Source organism: Arctopsyche grandis, chromosome 1 (assembly GCF_051622035.1).
Source record: "Arctopsyche grandis isolate Sample6627 chromosome 1, ASM5162203v2, whole genome shotgun sequence".
Taxonomy (NCBI): Eukaryota; Metazoa; Arthropoda; class Insecta; order Trichoptera; family Hydropsychidae; genus Arctopsyche; species Arctopsyche grandis.
The window spans coordinates 1,299,982-1,320,157 of NC_135355.1; the positions used below are offsets into that span (position 1 = coordinate 1,299,982).

Genomic DNA, 20,176 nt, shown 5'->3' on the forward strand with positions numbered 1-20,176 from the left:
AGTTTTGAACGATAATAAGAGCAATAAGAGGCGAAACGGCGAGCATGAGGGGGCGGTGCGCGCGTAATTTTCGAAGCAGAGTGTCGATTGACGTCACGCGTCCAGTGGTGGGCAGGGAGGGGGGAGGGGGCAGTGCGCAGGCGCGTCGTCGCTTTGTCGTTTCGGCTCTTCGGCTCTTCCGTGGGCCGCGAATCGCGAATCGCCAATCGCCAGTCTGCCGTCGACCGTCGACCGTCGAGCGAGACGCACGAACTCGCGCTCAGCCCGCCCGCCAACATGCTTTGCAAGGAATTGTGAGTGGCCGACCCCACCCCGCACCCCGCACCCCGCACCCCGCACCACCCCTCCCCGCCCCGCACCCTCTGCGCCCCCCGCTCGGCCGCCGCCCCCGCGCCCCCTCTCGCCTCTCCCGGCCGAGCCTGCGATCGATCGCCGCCCCGCAACCCCCCGCCCCCCCCCCCCCCTCCCTCCCCCAACCGATAATTTCATAGCAATTGGCGATAAGACGAATGCGACCGCGAAACGACACGCGACTTTCGACCCTATCGCTCCCCCCCCAACGCTCTAAATCCCGGCTCGTATCGATCGATAATCGATATTCGATAATAATACGAATCGAATCGTCTTTCTTTTGTTTTTTTTTTTTTTTTTTAATTTTTCATTTATTTTCACGCGGGCAATTGTTCAATTTGAAACGTCAAACGAGTGCAGTGCGAATACGTGACGTCACCGATTTCGTCTGCGCTTCAAACCCACATGTCATTCACTCCCTCCTGTGCCTTGTCATAATATTGTGTTTGTTTGACTCACCTCTGCCAGTGATGATGACGATAATTATGACGTTTGACTGTATGACTTCCGTTTCCGTGCGAAATGTGTGCAAAAATGATCGATCGCCTCGCGCGATTACTACTGTCGATGTGGAGCATTTTTTTTTTTGTCTCGCGATGTTGTGGCGATACTCGCATCTGTTTTTCAATCCATTTCCATTCATTCACCTACCTTATCGAGTGTGTAAAAAAATTGATGAAATGTTCGCACGATAAAACTAGGTATGAAATTTCAGTCGAATAAATCAAAAGATTCCTGAGAAAAACTTAAAAAAAACAGCGTTTCTATAGAGTTAAAGGTACCACTTGCGATTCAGATAAAAATATTCTAATATACAAATCAGTCGGATGCATTTTGGGAGAAAATTGAATTCAAAAACTTGAATAAAAGAAAACACCTATGTATAAGGAGAGGTACCATTTGCGGTCAATTTAGAAATTTGATAAAGATTTACGTCGTATCGATAAGAATTTCAGTCACCAATACTATATTTAGGTTTCAGTTCGATAAGACTAACGGTATTCAAAAAATTCCCAAAATACACAAGACAGACAAACATGATTTTCTAGATCATGAAAACATGATCAGTAGAAACGTATTTTGGGCATCTATTTTTGTCAATTTTCATTTTAGCGTTTTAGGGCATTGAAAATGTTCAATTTTAGCATCTATTTTTATGAAGAGTTAAATTTTAAATAATAAAAAATTTCGTTGAATTTTAATAAAATGTATATACATATATACAAATTAAAGACAACAGTTAAAAAATAATAGAAAAATTCAAAAATGTTTTGGAATTAAAATTTCAATGAAAAAGACATGAATATAAAAATAAAAAGACAAAAAATATGAATATAAAAATATAATACCAATTAAAATTTATTAAAACTCAACATGGAGCATATTTCTACAAATTCTTTTTTGAGATTGGAGCATATTTCTACAAATTCTTTTTTGAGATTTGTGCGACGATTGGTAACAATTATATTGTATTTACTAAAATACCTTTCAGCATCCTCACTTTTGGCTACTATTTACAGTAGTAGACAAAAGCAGTTGCTTGGTTTCGACAGGAAAAACACCGTCTATGGTAAACTGCAAGCTCTGTTTTATCCGCTCAATTTCTTCACATAATAAATGGGCAAAGGTGTAGGAAGACCCTTCTAAATTGTCGATTAATTTTATAAATTTCACTTTTCTTTGTTATTTTAGCATCTATTCGCATATTTTACGAATTTAGCATCTATTAGCACCAATTCCGAATTTTAGCATTAATAACAAAATGCCCAAAAAGTATTAAAACTCAACATGGAGCACATTTCTACAGATTCTTTTTTGAGATTTGCGCGACGATCGGTAACAATTATATTGTATTTACTAAAATACCTTTCAGCATCCTCACTTTTGGCTACTATTTACAGTAGTAGACAAAAGCAGTTGCTTGGTTTCGACAGGAAAAACACCGTCTATGGTAAACTGCAAGCTCTGTTTTATCCGCTCAATTTCTTCACATAATAAATGGGCAAATGGATAGGAAGACCCTTCTAAATTGTCTATTCATTTTATAAATGTTATACAAATTTCACGTTTGTTTGTTATTTTAGCATCTTTTCGTATATTTTACGAATTTAGCATCTATTCCGAATTTTAGCATCAATTAAGCATTAATAGCAAAGTGCCCAAAATACGTGTCTCTAGTGATCAGTGATCGATTCTAAATTCGAATCAGTCAAAAATCTGTTGTTACTTCGTACATACATACATAGATAAAGTAAAAATCTTTGAGTCTATCAAAAATGGTTCAAGAGTCACTCTTAAAAGCGCACCTAATATATATTTAAATTTGAATCTTGAATTGCCCCGAAAATTTATTTCATTCAAATTATCTACCCTATTATGGTACTCTTTCTGCCTTTATTATATCTTTCTTTAGTGACTACTCGTCCCCTTTTCTTTTCTTTCAATTTGCTTTATAAGTATACTAGGTGCTACCTGGCTTCGCTCGGTAAATGGAAATAAAATGAAAACCTGACCGTCAAAAAATCGTTATCTGAACCACTTCCACTCTTTAGATCGTTTTGATATTTTACCAAAATACTGGGATTAGTTAACATTGGAGTAAGCTAATGTCTCCAACATGCAGCTAGAATTGCATCGGTATCTTGTATAAGATCGAAGCGAGCTGGCTATCCAAACGCAGTTTTCTACCGCCCCTTTGCAACCCCTTTGTAATTCAGGTTAAATAATCGATCAGGTTACTTTTTTAACCCATTTACTTGCATTTTTTTTCTTTTTGAAAAGAACAACTCAATTGAATTGACAGCATTTTTTAAAATAAATATTTTATTTATTTTAAAAAGATCTTTAAAATATATTTTAATCAATGCTCTGTATTGAATAAAATTTAAAATATTTAATTTGCCTGTTTTTTTTTTTTTTTTTTTAGAAACGGACTGTTATTTGAAAATCGTCCGGTACTAATTAATGTGTCGGCTTGTTTACTCGGATGTTTGCAAATGAGCGAAAAATCCGCTTGACGAACCTTTTCCGTGTAAAAATGCGTCAAAGTTGTAATTTTTTTTGCAAAAAAGCGTTAAATCTTTGCGCAATAAATACACCGCTGATGAAAAATTTACGAAAATAAACATGTTTTCTCTTTTTTAAAGTGGTAGTGTATAAAGGTCTAACAAATCTGAAAAACAATTATCTACACGTACATAATATTATGCAGTAAAAAAAAATGAGTCGCTTTACGTCATTCGGACGTTTTTTGGGTTGTTTTTTTTTAAATTGAAAAATTAGACAATTTAAAATTTTACATAATATTTCAATTGAACGTTGCACTCGCCGTAACGCAATAATAAAATCAATCGCAAATTAAATCTACATATGTATAATAACCCCGATAAATTGCCTCGAATCATCGTCACGATATCGTCGTAACCTCACACTACATCATAATACCTGTCAAACACAATGTTTTAATCGCTCGTTGTCACACGACAGACAGCCTTTCAATGCCTCGATTATGTGTACACTTCGCTCTCGATCAACCAGGCTAATGACGGGGAAGGAAACACGGACAATCGAAAAACACGGATAATCCGAACTATCAATTTTAAATACGTTCTGAAACACGCTAGCACATTTCTAATTCAGGCAACAAACTTAAACGTTCAATATGTATCATTTGTTTGGATAATCTGTGTTTTTTTTTTCTACGTTTTTGGGAATCTTTTGTTTTTATTACAAATAAACCATTTTTTTGTACATACATAAGTACTAACAATTCCTTACATTACAAATACAATAATTATATTTATACAATATCATAAAATATGAGAAATACTTACATGTAGGTGGGTAGCATATTTTTCTTAATCAACAAATTCGTGATTTATTTATATATTTTTTTAACCCCAATGCGCCTTCCTGGTCGGAAACATTATCCATTTGATACAAATATTAATATTATACAGAGTACATGAATACATATCAATTTACACCCACAGATACATCGTATGGTCAAATTTTGTAAATTTGGAGCATTTTTAAATAATTCAGTAAATACATATCAATCAAATTTGCAGTATTTTATACAATTTAGCGAAATTCGAGATTGCCGAAAACTCGAGATTTTGGTAGAGAATGGTTTAGGTTGCCAATTTGTTGGAGCCGTTTCAATGAAAATCAGATAAATTGGCAAATTCTGATAGTAAACGACCTGGAGTCACAAATCCAGCAGAAATCAGTGGCATTTGAATCCGTAACCACTTCGTTTAAAGCATCATATGCTAACCACTTGTCTATTCCGCTAGTTATTCTATTCTAGATGCTATAAACTCGAATTTGCCAGAAACGAGGATAGTTTACCAATTTTGGTGGAACCGTTTCAACGATGAAATCACATAAATGGGCAAACCGACCAAGGTCTGGTAAGGGATCGAACCCGTTACCCCTCAGTTTAAAGCACTACGCTAACCTCTGAACCATGTTTCTGTTTATATCTACTCGAACTCTATTACATGCATAGTTTATTTAATTATCAACACTTGTATGTATTGTGATCGATAATTTTCTTTATCGATATTTCCAAAGCCTTGCAAATTTCATTCGCCTCAAATTCGTTTGAATCAGAAATGTTTGAAATCATGCATTTCATATATGTATGTACATATCCAGTGTAGTTATTTTCTTAAGCAAGGGTTTTCAACGATTTGTGATAAATTAAGTCTGATTAAGGCATTCAATTCAATTTGGTAATAAAAATTGTATAAAAATACACCAAGACGTCTAGTCTACGGCGTGACGTCACTATGATTGTATCGTGACGTTTTCATGTGACTCATATTTACTGACATGTGTTCGCCGTGGATTCAATTCTCACCTTCATATCCAACTTGGCGAGAAAATAACACACGTCCTTGATTCGCGTTTTAAAATTTGCATTAATAATCGAATTGTAAATTTCAGTTACGGAAAAAATTCAGCTATGATAAGCGCTAAAAATTTAATAAAATTTTGATGTTTTTTGGTTTGGTTTTTTTTAGCGTTTTGTAATAATTGTGTCCAAAGTCTGCTGGGCGGCGATGGGGAACCTTTTTTTTTTGTTCTATGCTGTGATTTACATTGACAATGGATTTACATTTTCAATGTCTCAATATGACGCAATGAGGTGGCTAGCACTCAAACCTGTATATATGTATATATATATATTTTTTAATTTCATTTCATAGAATATGAACACTCGCCTACAAAGCTACAAAGCTACAAGTGCACTTATACAGATACGATACAATCGATATACATAAGCATTTTATACAATGCGAATTCATACAAACATCCACTGTGACATCTATGGAGAAATGTATTTTAGCATTAACATTTTATAATCAAATTGTCGAACCTCAAAACTGAATAACTTGGGATTTGTAAAAGAGATAGGAAAGCAGGTGCCAATTTTACAAGAACCGTTTCAATGAAAATCATAAATTGACAAACTCTGATAAGAAACGATCATAAACCGAGGTCTGGCCAGCAGCGGGACTCTAGTGGGAATCGAACCCGTGACGCTCCGTTCGGAAGTATAATATGTATTTAAGGCCTGGAATCATGTCGAATTTCTTATTCCAGTTTGGTCCTTTTTGAAGATTTGGCGCGAGGCCGTTTCGGTCGTGGTAACGAAAAGTGCGTGCTGCGCCTTTTTACATACCTCCTTTACGTTTCACTTACGATTACAATTCAGGAAAAAATTTGCCTCTTATCCGATCATTTTCATACTTTGCCATATTGCTCATTTTGGTCATCAATATAAGTAAATGGATCCTCCGCCATTACGATGGTGCAAAGATATCGCGTAAGACGTGTTTGAAATTTGAATTTCTGAAAAGTGTCTGACGTTTATCCAGTTTTTAGTTTTAAACATAGATGGCGGTAGTAATTAGGACCAGTTGATGTCCCTTAATTTTGCAAAACCGAACCAAACATCTAAACTATGACACGATTTGGATTCGGTTCGCTGTTTTTGAAAATAAAGGGTAAACATCTTAGTGGAAAAAGTGTGTGAAACTTTACCTGTTTACTCTTTCTGGCTTTTGTTTATGTTCGCAACACTTGTTATTTTAAATTGCAGATTCTAAAAAACTGCGGAATGTGATAACTGACGAGACGTGTATGTATTTTGATTTCAATGATAAATTCTATTGTTAAATGTGAAATGTATTTGCGAACCGAAACCGCTTTTTTTGTAAATTCTGAAACCATTAGCTGTTTTTTTCTTGATTTCTAATTTTCTTTTAGTTTTTTTGCATTATCTAAAAAAACATATATATATTTGCCATTAATGCGAAACAATTGGCCATATTTATTTTTTTATATTTGGCAATCAAAAATTTAAATATTATTAAATTGAAATGGATATTTTTTTACATCTAATATATATAATTTCGAAAGAGACTTTGTATGTTTGTTTGGTTCGTAGACGTGACATCATCAAACAAATCAAAGTCTATGCTGACGACATTATATCGAAGAATATTATTTTTTTCAATTCAAATAAATTTAATAAAAAATACAAATGAATTAGTCGTATGTTTAAGCGGTTTATATTACAAACACTGAGCGAAGCCGAATTAAACCACTATTAAAATATAATTTAATAGTTAGATTTTTGGTTCAAATGATTCTTTTTTTTTTTTTTTTAAATAAAATTTTAGCCAAAATAAGTTCAAATTTTTTTTTGTTTATTTATATTGAAGAATATTAGTCTTATCTATGTTTACAAACATTTCAAAATATGACTTGCGTCAATAAAAATAATCATTCAGTATGATCTACTTGAATAACAATTTTTTATCTACACTATATTCTACAATATAATCTACACTATAATCTACAATACACGTTACAAAGATATGAATCGTCAACATAATCCCGGATTTGATCGGTTATTTTACAAATTGTACTAGCATTGCTCATCACTTCCTTAATGCGAAAACACACTGAAAGGAACGGCACGGCACGCCTTCATGGCTCAAGCCAAAGAAGGGCGTTCCCAGTTCATTGTTAATTCGTACGACCTTATTATTTCGATAAGCCCTTCCCACATTTCTTCAAATATAAGAATCACTGTTATCGATCGCTGTCAAGTATTTGTCAATACAAGGATAAACTATCACCGAAAACACTCTAGGAGTGATTTTTGGGGCTGCGTGCTTGCGTTTTTTTTACATGTACAAAAGTATTAATAAAAATACACGAACCGCGTGCCTCTCAGCGTGTTTTCGCCCTTGCATAATTCGTTTGGCTCGTTTTTATTTATAAAACGATCAAAAAAACGATCAATATTTAAAATCCAATATTAGGCAAACGAAAAAAGATGATTTTTTTTGTATGAATATTATCATACAAAACTTCTTTATTTTCTTACAAGCTTTTAGCTTTACGCTGTTAGTTCTGTGTGCCCGTCAAAAATGTGATCTTGTTTTAAACTACTTCTACTATTGCAATCGTTTTGATATTCTACTGTCATACCGAGGGTTAGCTAACATTGAAGTAAACTAATGTCTCCGACACGAAGCTAGAAAAGTTTGGTCATTAAAGAATTCATTAAAAATGATATCTTAATTTTGCGTCAGATCGAAGCGATGACAGCTAGTTATCCAAACGCGGCTTTCCACCGCCCCTTCACAACTCAATTTAACAGAGAAAAAAGTTCTCGTTCATTAATATTTTTACAAGCCTCTTCTATAACTTCACTTGGCTCTTTCATCTGACAACGTTTTGGGTTTGATATTCTACAATCTTCCGAACGTTTTGAAACTTTGCCATTTTTATTACTAACCTCTTCTTAGTTCGAAAACGATTTTTTATTGCTGGCCTCTTCTTACTTCACTTTCGATTTTTTCGTCTGACGAAATTCAGGTTCTTATCCGATCGTTTTCAAACTTTGTCATTTTGCTCGGTTTGGTCATCAATATATTATATGTGGAAATGAAGTCCGCCATTGCGATGGCGAAAAATAATCGTAATAGACACGTTTGAAAATACTCCATCATCTTTTTCAGTGACGTCTATTGTCCACATTGGCGCATTTGTCCACACTGTTCCGATCGTTTATTCCCTTTTCGCCACTCTCTCGCTATGTCAGATTTTAATTGCTTAAACTCCTATAACTTTTTATTTTTTCACTTTTATAAAATTTTTAGTCCTTGAAAGACAAGGATCATCCAATCGAGTCTATTGCGTTGTTTTTTTATTTTATTTTATTACAATCGATGTACACTCGTCATTACAGATCGCTCCAATGCGACGAGTATACGACAACGGTCAGACAACGTATACAATACGTTGAATGGTAAGACAACGTATACAGTACGTTCAATAAACATCGAATACAATAATTAATCAAGTACAGAAATAATAATCATAGAGACATCTATGGATTATTTTTAGATTTTGTGCACAATTTTTATACACATAATAAACTATAGAGATTATAGAGACATATATAGATTTCAGAGAGAAATTATAGAGACATATATAGATTTCAGATTTCTGTGCATAATTTTTACAAATTATACACAAAGATTTTGTGACAACGGGAAATGATCTATTACCAATTTTCAGGAATCGTTTCAACAATGATCAGATAAAATTGGCAAACTCTGATAGAGAAACGATCGATTTGGAGTCACAAACCCCCAAATCTAACCAGCAGTTTGGTGAATCGAACCAGCGATCGCAGTGGTGCTAAATATATACGCTACCGTTAAGCCAAACTGCTGGCTAAACATTGTGAACAAATAAAGCAAAAAAAGCCTTTTCGAAAAAAGATAAATTGTTGATTTCTTCGAAACCGCTACGACAGACGAACGCCAGAATTATGTTTGCCGGATTGTCTGCAGACAAATGTCTAACCACTTTTTTTCCGAGTATGATATCTCAATTGGACCGAAATAAAATTGTATAAATTTATAAATAGATCGTTTGAAATTCACGGCCGCACTCGCAAAAATAGCTGTCGAGGGCGAAAACCTAAACTTGGCGAATATTAATTGCGAAATGTTTGCAACTTCTGCGTTCGCGGTAAACCCAAATGTTGGGAAATGGGGGAAATTTGGCGAGCGCTCGTGAAAATTGACCCGACGAGTGTTTGTGTGTGAACACGTGGTCGCACGCACGCACGCACACACACACGCGCACGCGCCAACATGACGTTTGGCCGATCGATACCGCCGCCTCTCAAACTGTGTCGAATTTGCATGTGCACATTTTCCTTCGGCTTGGATCGATGGATGATGTCATCGGAAAATTCAAGGAAAAAAAACTATCACTAGGTCGAAAAAAATATTCCATTGGAAAAAAATCGTCAGTCGTGCATTTTTTTTCTCTATTTAATTGTAGAGAATTCATTCCTAATGTATTCGCTTTTGTTTGGTCAGCGAGAGAGTCAGGCAAACATATTACTTTACAATACATATATATGTATATGTTACACCGAATCCGTGAAATTGTCTATGACACGCATTCGGCAAGAGAATTGCCGAATGCGTGAAAAATGCAAGCACGTTGCCCAGTTCACGCATTCGGCAAATTCTTTGCCGAATGCTTGAACTGGACAGCGTGTAATATTATAACCAAAGTGACAGCTGAATGAGGATGTTTAATTTACATATTATTATGTATAATATGACTACATACATACATATGTTTCGATCATCTCATATGACTTTTACATAAATTAATGCTATTTTTATACATTTTGATCAATATTTTAACAGTCGAAATTTTATACCTTTTGAAGAATCAGTATTATATTATAAATATTTAATTTCATTACACATGTCCCAGAACATAGCTCTCGGCTACACCGACCAGACCAAATATATAAAAATGTGAACGACTAAGAAATCACCGGGTGTGAAACGCTTAATCTAACTGCATATATCTCTCCGGAGTCCGGAGATGCATTTGTCCGAAGGACCAAAACAGCCCTGCGTGACCTGAGCCATAGAACACTTTGTATTTTAACTAGCTCGTAGTCAACTCATTGGTTTAACTTAAAAACATTTTTTGGACAGGGGACTATTACAGACAAACACTCTTTGAAGTCTTTGAGAATAGGCTAAAAATGTACCTTATATTTAAACAATAAGTCACTATTAATAGTTTTTTGGGCTTTTATTATTTCTTTTACACAAAAATACAATGGAGCTGACTGTGTGTTCATACATAGTAAATAATTTTTACATGATATAAATTAATATTAAAAATTTTAACAACTTTTTCAACTTCTCCCACCGTCACAGATAGAATTTGCTCATATTTAAATTTAGCGCATTTCACAGGAGTTGTTACAGTTCTAAAAAAACAACACCGGAGCGCTGCTGTCTATTTGCCGACTCCACGCTTTGAGCAGACAAATTCTTGCCGAATACACGCATTCGCCAAAGAATTTGCCGAATCCGTGAACTGGGCAACGTGCTTGCATTTTTCACGCATTCGGCAATTCTGTTGCCGAATGCGTGTATTAGACAATTTCACGGATTCGGTGTAACATATATATACACTAGCTGAACCCGGCAAGCGTTGCAATGCCAGAATAAGGGCGAAATCACACAGTGCAGTATGTGGGACGTTTTTTTTTTTAGATAGTTTTAAATATACAGAAAAAATATGGTGTACGTGTTCACATAAGTGGTATCATGTGGTATATACATGGCACTGTCTTTTCAAAACGATACACAAGGAGCTGTTTCGTTGAAATTCTATACGAGTGTTTGTCCTTGCTTGACAGTGATATATAACAAAACGACCCTTTAGACCATTTTCGGTAAAATTTCATCCTTGATTGACAGTGATCGATAACGGTGTATCGACAAGTTCTTCAAAAATGTTCCTTTTGAAATGAAATGTTTGACGTTTGATTTGCCGGGCGAACGCCGATTCTATCGTGCGAGCTATTTTAGAGATGTTAATTTGACATTAAATTTCGTTTGGACACAGATCTAGAATATACTAGATCCGCCCTCACGTGTTGTACTTGTCTCCCTTTTGGCGCATGCAAAATACATGGCGCATGCACAGTTTCTCTTAGTAGGTAGGTAGGTACCGCTGCATCGCAGGGGAAAAAACCCAACTTCCCCGGTAGTTAAACCCCCCTCACCCCTCAGTTAGTGAAGACAAGATCTCCGACCAAAATAACACGTCTGGGCCCATCTAGTGTATTATACATCAATGTTTGGACATTTATCATGTAATTCATTTTACAGCCGTGCCAAAAATATTATCTCTAAATATAATGCAAGGTAATTTATAAAGGCGCACACGTATCAATAGTAAAATGTTGAGTGCGCGCATTACGCGCTCGTCGATCCAACCCGTTCGCCCGTTCGAAATGATGAATGAATGTGTGTATATGTGTACGTTTCCGAGCAGCTCATCTGACGTTGACATCACCCGGTGCTAAATATCAGGAGTACATGACAGACGCTTCACCCTTCCACTTTCCCGTTACCCCGCGTCTCCTCGACACGACTGGTCGACTCATCCGCCACATAGCCCACAAACATACATACATCGCGTCCGTTTTTATATATATTATTATTTACTATACATAATATAACATACGATAAAAAAGTCTCGAACTCGTCAGCTTCAGACACAGCAAGGACCGGCAACTGCACGTAAACAGCAGTACAAAAAGTTTTCTTTGATACATTCATACGTTCCGTGACGAGTACGTGGCGTAGACTTAGCAGCAGTAGCCGACACAATCTATTCCTTTTAAACAGCAGTACATGTCACCGTAAGCAAAACCAGTTTTCTTTAACCACTGTGGAAATATTCACGCACGACGTGACGTCATTATGGCGAGTGCTCGCGTACTAACTAAAGTGCGCATGCTCATATGAATATTTTTGGAAACGTCATATTGTGACAACATTGACTCGACTGCTGTGCAACATGAATAGAAGTAATATTTTACGTGCACTGCTGTGCCGGGCCTTGCACTGCTGGATATTATGAGTAGACCTATATTCGGGATGACCCAATTCGTTGACCCTTGAAGTTATACATAGGTTTTTGATCCCACTTGTATGCATGTATGTATGTATATAGCGTGTCACAAATACACTGTCTTTTTAGATTTACATATGCTGAATTTATATGCCTTACATTACATTAATAATGTTTTCTTGTTTTGTTTCAGTCGTTTGCCATTACCGTTAACCGTTGAAGAGGTGAGTTTCATACGTTATTTCTGGAAAATATCCCCGTAAAGGTATGCGCTACAGATTGAAATCCCATCGCTGAAATATTCAACGGAATATTCGAGCCGGATTTAGAATCGCATTGAAAATTTTCCAACCCCTCCTCCCCCATCATTCGTTTACAGTACATATTTGAGTATGTTTCCCTCGGGGTAATGGGGGTACGTCAATTAACATTGCTTATGTACGATGTATCAATACCTTGAATTTCGGTTTAAATTGCTTTATACTATTACCGGTCATCTAATATTCCTTCATTCAATATGGAATCTTAGACTTATTGTTCCGGGAGATCTTATCTCCACGTCGTAGCCTGCATTAGGGTGAAAACACACAGCGGTGAACGGCACATCGTGTGCATGGCTCCTCCCTGTGGGTGGTCCCCTACATTTCTTCAAATATGGGATACACCGTTATCGATCACTGTCAAGCAAGGATAAACACAAGCATACAATTTTACCGAAAAAGGACCAGGGGGTCATTTTGGGGCGGGGTGTGCCGGGTGTTCAATGAATCTGTGCATAGCACGGTTCATTTTTTTCACGTGTTTAAAAGTCTCTAAAAAAAAAACCACGTGTCACACTCACCGCTGTGTGTTTTCGCCCTTAAGCTGCCCATTCAAGGTCTATTCATACTATCCAGCACTGCACGGCAACAGCCCGGTATTCATACTATACAGCAGCGCATGTTCAGACAAGGTTTGGCCGATTGCAAGGAAAATTCGGCTTACATACACATTACAGAGCGCGACTATACGGCGCAATATTACTTGCATCATATCGACGAGTCAATATGACGTTTCCGAAAATATTCATATGCGCATGCGCACTTTCGTTAGTATGCATACACTCGCTACTATGACGTAACGTCATAGAAAATTTCCACGGCTACCAAAGAAAACTGGTTTTGCTTGATACGTTACGGTGACATGTACTGCTGTATAATATGAATAAATTGTGTCTGCTACTGCTGCTACCTCTACATATGAATGTACCAAAGAATACTGTTTACGTGCAGTTGTCGGTCTGTGCGATGATAGTATGATTAGATCTTTATACGGCGGCTAGTTGCGAAAAATTTCGCAGCAGGCAATGTTACGACCAACTATGTATCTTTTGTCAAATACGATTTTGGGATCACGTTGACAAAAATTTCAAACGAATCCCTTAACCCTTTGCCCGCTGTTACTTTCATGGTGATTTTTAAGCGAATTTGTAAATCGAGCTTTCGACCATACATTTTATTTTATTTTTATTTTAATAAACATATATGTGTCTTCACAGGTTACCTCAATATGACACTGTGGCCAGATAATAAATAAATAACACATTTTTTTATAAACATACATACATATAAAATATGGTAAACGGATTATGGCGCAAATTGCGATCGCGCTCACGACAATCGTTACCACAAAAATCGGGATTGCGAAATATCTGGCACTTGAGTTCTCGTCAGTACAATATTTCACGTGCGTAGCTTTCGATTAATGGAGTTTTTGGGTGCCAGATGTTCCGAGATTTTAGTGACGTGCGCGAGATCGCTTTTTGCGGAATAATCACCGAACCATAAAATATATAAAACACGTTTAATTTTATTTAACATTCACATGCTACCCAAAAAAATTAAGGAACAAAAATTAAAAACAATAAAAGTTAAAAATATAATATGCATTATAAGATTTATTCTAGTGACCAAATGTCAATTGACGCCTGACGTAATTTTTTAAATAATGAATCAAGCCTGAAGTATTTTGTCACGATATTCTCGCTACTGGCATTTTTCGCATGACGTCTATAGCGGTCATCCGTGCGAAAAGGGTTAAGCTTTATATTCAGTTCATTATTTTGAGCCTTTGAATGACAGGATACTACTTTATCGTTTGGCAGACAAGCTACTCGTCGCTAAATTATGTCTACGAACATCAAATTGCTCTAAACACCGACCGATTTGGTGGCAAAAAGATCGCTATGGCGATGGGCTTCATCGGAACTTAATATTTCACAACTTAACAAAACTTTAACTTTTGAACTATTTTAAATCAAGAGTTAGGTCAAAAAAGTGCCAATATAAAGGCCAATAAAACAGTATTTATTCCCCCTTGAACAAAATGCAATTTTATATTTACAATTTAGCAAACCAATATAAGTCGATCTTCGAAATTTTTGTGCAATTTTTTTTTTAATTCTCAAAATGTTCAAAAGTTCTTGCATGTGGCAGAATCAAAGGTCGTTTTTTAATTTGTTTGTCGTATTTTATACTGTTAGAAATTTTCCTTCGGGCTTTTGATATATCATGTGTAAAAAATATGGTATCGTTTCAATAGCTTATTATCTCAGAAAAGAACATTTAAATATAATATGTATATTTATATAGGTACTATACAAGTGTTCTTCTCATATTTATTTATTTAGTTAACAGACTTATTCTGACTATGAGGTAAAATAAAAAAAAAATGTCAAAAAAGTGCTCAGTTCAATAATGGTCTAAGCCAGATACTTTGTTCGTGAATTGATCAATGAATTTGAATGTCAAATTTTTGTAGCTTTAGATTAAAAATTGTATGTACATCGTATTGTACGGTTTAATATTCGAATTGAAATTAATCTATCATTATATTCACATATGTCATATAATTTCAGACTTTTACAGTAAAATACATTTAAATTAACGTCACTGTGATTAATAGATTTTTTTTGTAGACATGTATACAGCTGTGGACATATGTATTAGGCCACTAGTAAAAATGGCTTTAACCAAAAATATTCGGATATTTGAAATGGTCACTACCCGCATCGCATCTTACTAGGAATTTCTATATTATTTTACCATACCTTTTCTTCCTTGGGTTGTTTATTATTTAAAAAAAATACGAAACTGTCCATTTTACGCAAATCGGCGTTTCGAGAGAATTGTTTTCGTAGCTAGCTGAAGAAGTGAAAATAATAATATTAAAATTAAAAAAATTCCATATTACATTTTTCTCGAAACACTGATGTGCGTAAAATAGACAATTTTGTTTTTTTTTTTTATAATAAGTAACCAAGAAAGAGAAACTAAATTTTAAATAAACAATTGGGGAATCGCTAGTAAGATGCGATACAGGTAGTGTAACCATTTTTTTACGAGTGGCCTAATACATTTGTCCACTGCTGTATATTCACGAAATGAGCAATTTTTATTAGCTTATGCATTTTGCTATCTGTTCAATATTCCTTATAATCTAAATGACCTCAAAAAAAAAAAAAAAAAGGTTGATTTGGTAAATCAAAACGATGATGTATATATGGTTTTTAACTATTATATTTACATTCACTACATTTTTGTATCGAAATATATTTTTATGTATTGTATCTTATCGTTTTAAATTACGATGCGCGATTAAAATAATCATGATAGTTACATTGAATACATATGTATGTTTATTATACCTATACATACGGTCTAAAGTCCGCTTTGGACCGCAAGTGGACAGGTATCGATATTTTGTGATATATATGTATGTGTAAAGTCGGCAAATCAGACATTGAACTCTGACTGGAGTTATTTTATGAAATTTTAATGTGTTTTTGCAGTATCAAGTGGGCCAGCTTTGGGCTGTTGCGGAAGCGTCTAAAAATGAAACCGGCGGCGGCGAAGGGATAGAAGTTATTAAGAATGAACCCTTCAAAGACTTTCCCCTACTCGGTGAGTGTGATTGAATTCTCGAAATTATACATACATACAAGTCGTGGTTGGATACCAAATTTTTGTGCTATATTTGAACAGATGGTTTTATATATTATTTACTGTCTGTTAAAAATTGTGTGTAATCAATCAATATTTTCTCATGTACGTGTTTTTTATTGTCCTAATTCAGGTGGAAAATATTCTTCCGGCCAGTATACATATAAAATATATCATTTATCTTCAAAAGTTCCCGCTTTCATCAGATTACTCGCGCCCAAAGGTTCTTTAGAGATTCACGAAGAAGCATGGAATGCTTATCCTTACTGCCGAACAGTACTTACTGTAAGTATTCTACGATTTGGTCGGTAGATGTCGAACAGATAACGCTGTTCAGGACCACAGTTGGGATGTGGCGGTTCAAACACGTGCGTTTTCAGTCATGTTGTTAATTAAGACGATACGTGCGGAGGTTTAGCGACCAACCGCGCGGAGCACAGGTCCAACTGCGACTAACCGTTATACCTCTGCCCCTTTTCATCCCCTTCTCACAAACAGTGGTAACATACTCTTTCTCAGCCATAGCCCATACATCAGCCTTTCGTTCAATTCCAACCCTACGTATACATATATGTATATAAAAACAGACGGCATGTGGCAAGTGCATTGACAAGTATGGAAATCTCAAAATAATATTTATTTTCGTACCAGGAGTATCATATATATGTCACAGTGAAATTATATTTCAAGTGAAAATATGTTTTCACTGACTTTTCAGTGAAATCATAACCAATTACATTTTCAGGTTTGGTTTTATTAATTTAAGATTAGATTGTGAGGATTGGTATTATTTAAGATTGGGTTGTTAGGGTCAAATTTATAGAGTTAAATGTTAAGTTTGATACATTTTCACTGTAACACATACATATATAATATCACTATTCCGTATGTGTGTCTGTCTGAGATAACGCTCGCCGCACTATAATAGTCGTTTCAATTCGACATACATATATATGTACGTGACAGCTAACCCACTGCCAAAACGTATATATGAATACAATAACAAAAGAAAAAAACTTCTATATATACTGATCGCTACTAATGTTTCCGCTTGGCAGAGAATTTACCGCCATCTATTGAAAGTTTATTTAATATGTTTCTATCGGTGTTTTATATTGTTTATATGTAGGTAGGTAGGTAGTTTTTACCATTTTAAACAATTAAATATAATTAAGTATTTGAAAAAAATTCGACCGTGTGGGGATCAAAACACATGACCGACGACACATTTCTTTTAATTTTTTTTTATTTAATAACATAATATGCCAACACTCACGGGATGATATGTCATCGGGTACAACACTATTATGCTATTTTTATTATTTTTCATGTAGCATAAATTTATGTATATGTATAGCTATTTAGGCTGTATAAAAATAAAATATATTGCCGGCATGACATTTAACACCAGAAAACCCTTGGAAATTCACTTAATGACAGCATTGAATTACGACCGTATCGTTTAAGATGCCAATTGAATTTGACGGGCTGTTATTGATTTTATTATGCTTAATTCTATTTTTATTTTTAGAATCCCGGTTACATGAAAGAAAATTTCGTTATTTGCATTGAATCCTTACACGTAGACGACACTGGCGATCAAGATAATGTGAGTATTTCTTTTCACTCGCATACGAATCATCGTGCTTCACTGAAATATGTACATATGTATAATAAATGAATTCGCATTTAAAGGTACATGAATTGCCGCCAGAGAAACTAAAAAACCGAGAAGTAGTTTACATAGATATAGCTAATGACCCAATACCTTCAAGCGACTACAAGCCGGACTTGGATCCTACTACTTTTAAGTCTGTGAAAACCGGCCGCGGACCATTCACCGGAAACAAATGGTGGATGAATCAGAAGCCCGTAATGACTTGTTATAAACTCGTTACTGTAGAATTCAAATGGTTCGGTTTACAGGTAATTGAGGCTTTTTTTTATTATTATTTGTTGAATTCATAATCCATTGCTGCCAAACGACAGTATATCGCTGTTTGCAGCTCGGCCCAAAACTGCCAAATGCATCGGTTGATGATGTCACGAATGTGAATAGAACGACAATTTTTTAAATTACTGTAGCGGATTTAAAAAGAAAAAACAAAATCATTTACCGCTTGAATTATTCGTACATTCACAAGATTAAAAGAAATATATTAATATTACCAATCCTTGTAAACGCAATGAAATATAGAACTGGCTCAATGGATTCATAATAGCTCGAGATAAAAAATGTGTAAGAAGAAAAGTATATTTTGGCTTGAAATTCACTAGATAATTAATTATAATTATTTTAAAGCGATAAAAAATCATAATCGATAGGAAAAACATCTGACTATTGATTCCGATGCTCACTTTTGGGACAGCAATACTATATTTTGCGTTAAAGACTGCACAAGCAAAAAATCTGTAAAAATTGTGCATTTCTTTGTCAAATTGAAAAGCATTGTCATATTCGAATTCAGTGGGTCTAACTTGGTAAAGATTTATAAGTATCCACTATTATTTATTTATAAATGCTGAAAAAACCAAATGGAGCTTAACTATACGTAAATTTATTGTTAATTAAAAAAGAAAGGTTTTCTTTTAGATATTAAAAGCGATTTCGGTGTTTAATAATAGTGTTACAACAAATCGGCGATTTATCTGGCAGTTTTGGACAGAGACCTTTAAAATGTCTCGGTAAACAATGCATTTATATATATATATATTTATTCTTATTTATTATTGAACGTTTCGATGTGTTTCAGAATAAAGTAGAAAATTTCATCTTGAAATCGGAGAGACGGTTATTCACTTCATTCCACAGGTAATTTTTTATACGTTTTTTTCTGATTGAAACAAAAATACGTTTTTTTTTACATACTTCCTTTACAAAGTTTCACTTACGATTATAATTCAGGAAAAAGTTTGCCTCTTATCCGATCGTTTTCATACTTTGCCATATTGCTCATTTTGGTCATCAATATAAGTAAATGGATCCTCCGCCATTACGATAGAGATAAAATATCGTTTCAAGATTGAAAATTTTTAATCTCGGTGACGTCTCGTAGTCATTAATTTTATACATAGATGGCGGTAGTAAAATAAAATTATTGGTATTTTTATTCAAAATAATAGTTTTATATACAAATTATAGAAGAGGTATGTTTTTGAAAAACTTTTTTTTATATAATTAATATTGTTGTTGTTTCATTTCAGGCAAGTTGTGTGTTGGTTAGATAAGTGGCACGGCTTAACAATGGCGGACATTCGGGCCATCGAAGACAAAACTAAAGAAGACTTGGACAAGTTAAGAAAGCAGGGTGAAGTGCGTGGTATGAGAGCCGACGGAGAATAGACAAAATAAAATTCCACTCCAGTTACCATAGCTAATAAATATTAGGAAGTTTAAGAAGTTAAAAAGTTGAAGAGGGAAATATCTTTAGGTCATCCTCTGAGAGTAATTGTCGCAGACAAAAAAATAAATAAATAAAAATAATTTTGTTGATAATATTAAAAATATTCCAATTTGTTGTATTTGATGTGTGCATGGTATCATAATGGCGGTAAAAAGAATAAACATTACATACAAGTATATATATATATATATATATATATATATATATATATATATATATATATATATATATATATATATATATATATATACATATTATTAACATACTTTTATTTTTATTATTATTTTGAAAATCGAGGCTTTTTCAATCAACTGAAAATATGTCGTACCACATTTCACTTTGACTGTTTAAGAATTTTAAGCTGATTAATCTCAATTTCTAAAACTTGTATAGTCAGTCAATCAATTAAAATAAATATGTAAATCAAGAGTAGCGTTTATT

At 34.6% G+C, this 20,176-nt stretch overlaps 2 protein-coding genes across 4 annotated transcripts in view; one reads left to right on the top strand and one right to left on the bottom strand.

Moving 5' to 3' along the window:
• Snr1 (SWI/SNF related, matrix associated, actin dependent regulator of chromatin, subfamily b, member 1) overlaps nucleotides 1-16,785 on the bottom strand; it is a 28,144-nt gene extending 11,359 nt beyond the window's left edge. The window contains exon 1 of one of the 3 annotated variants that reach the window (XM_077445901.1): nucleotides 16,616-16,785. The gene's annotated coding sequence lies outside the window, so the exon portion shown is untranslated. Of the gene's footprint in view, nucleotides 1-810; nucleotides 965-16,615 lie in introns of those variants that run through there. The other 2 variants (XM_077445893.1, XM_077445912.1) reach the window with 2 other exon arrangements.
• On the top strand, nucleotides 89-19,906 carry vib (phosphatidylinositol transfer protein vib). The gene is made up of 8 exons (XM_077446011.1): nucleotides 89-293; nucleotides 12,545-12,575; nucleotides 16,181-16,292; nucleotides 16,465-16,616; nucleotides 17,863-17,940; nucleotides 18,027-18,257; nucleotides 19,085-19,143; nucleotides 19,536-19,906. The coding sequence occupies exons 1-8, from the start codon at nucleotides 277-279 to the stop codon at nucleotides 19,672-19,674; spliced, it is 819 nt and encodes a 272-aa protein (XP_077302137.1). The 5' UTR covers nucleotides 89-276; the 3' UTR covers nucleotides 19,675-19,906.
• Nucleotides 19,907-20,176: the final 270 nt, after the last annotated feature.

What these genes read in the sequence shown, in the direction of transcription:
- vib (XM_077446011.1), top strand. An exon ending in CAAAGACTTTCCCCTACTCG is followed by an intron (nt 16,293 to 16,464) that starts GTGAGTGTGATT and finishes GTCCTAATTCAG; the next exon opens with GTGGAAAATATTCTTCCGGC. An exon ending in TCAAATGGTTCGGTTTACAG is followed by an intron (nt 18,258 to 19,084) that starts GTAATTGAGGCT and finishes GATGTGTTTCAG; the next exon opens with AATAAAGTAGAAAATTTCAT.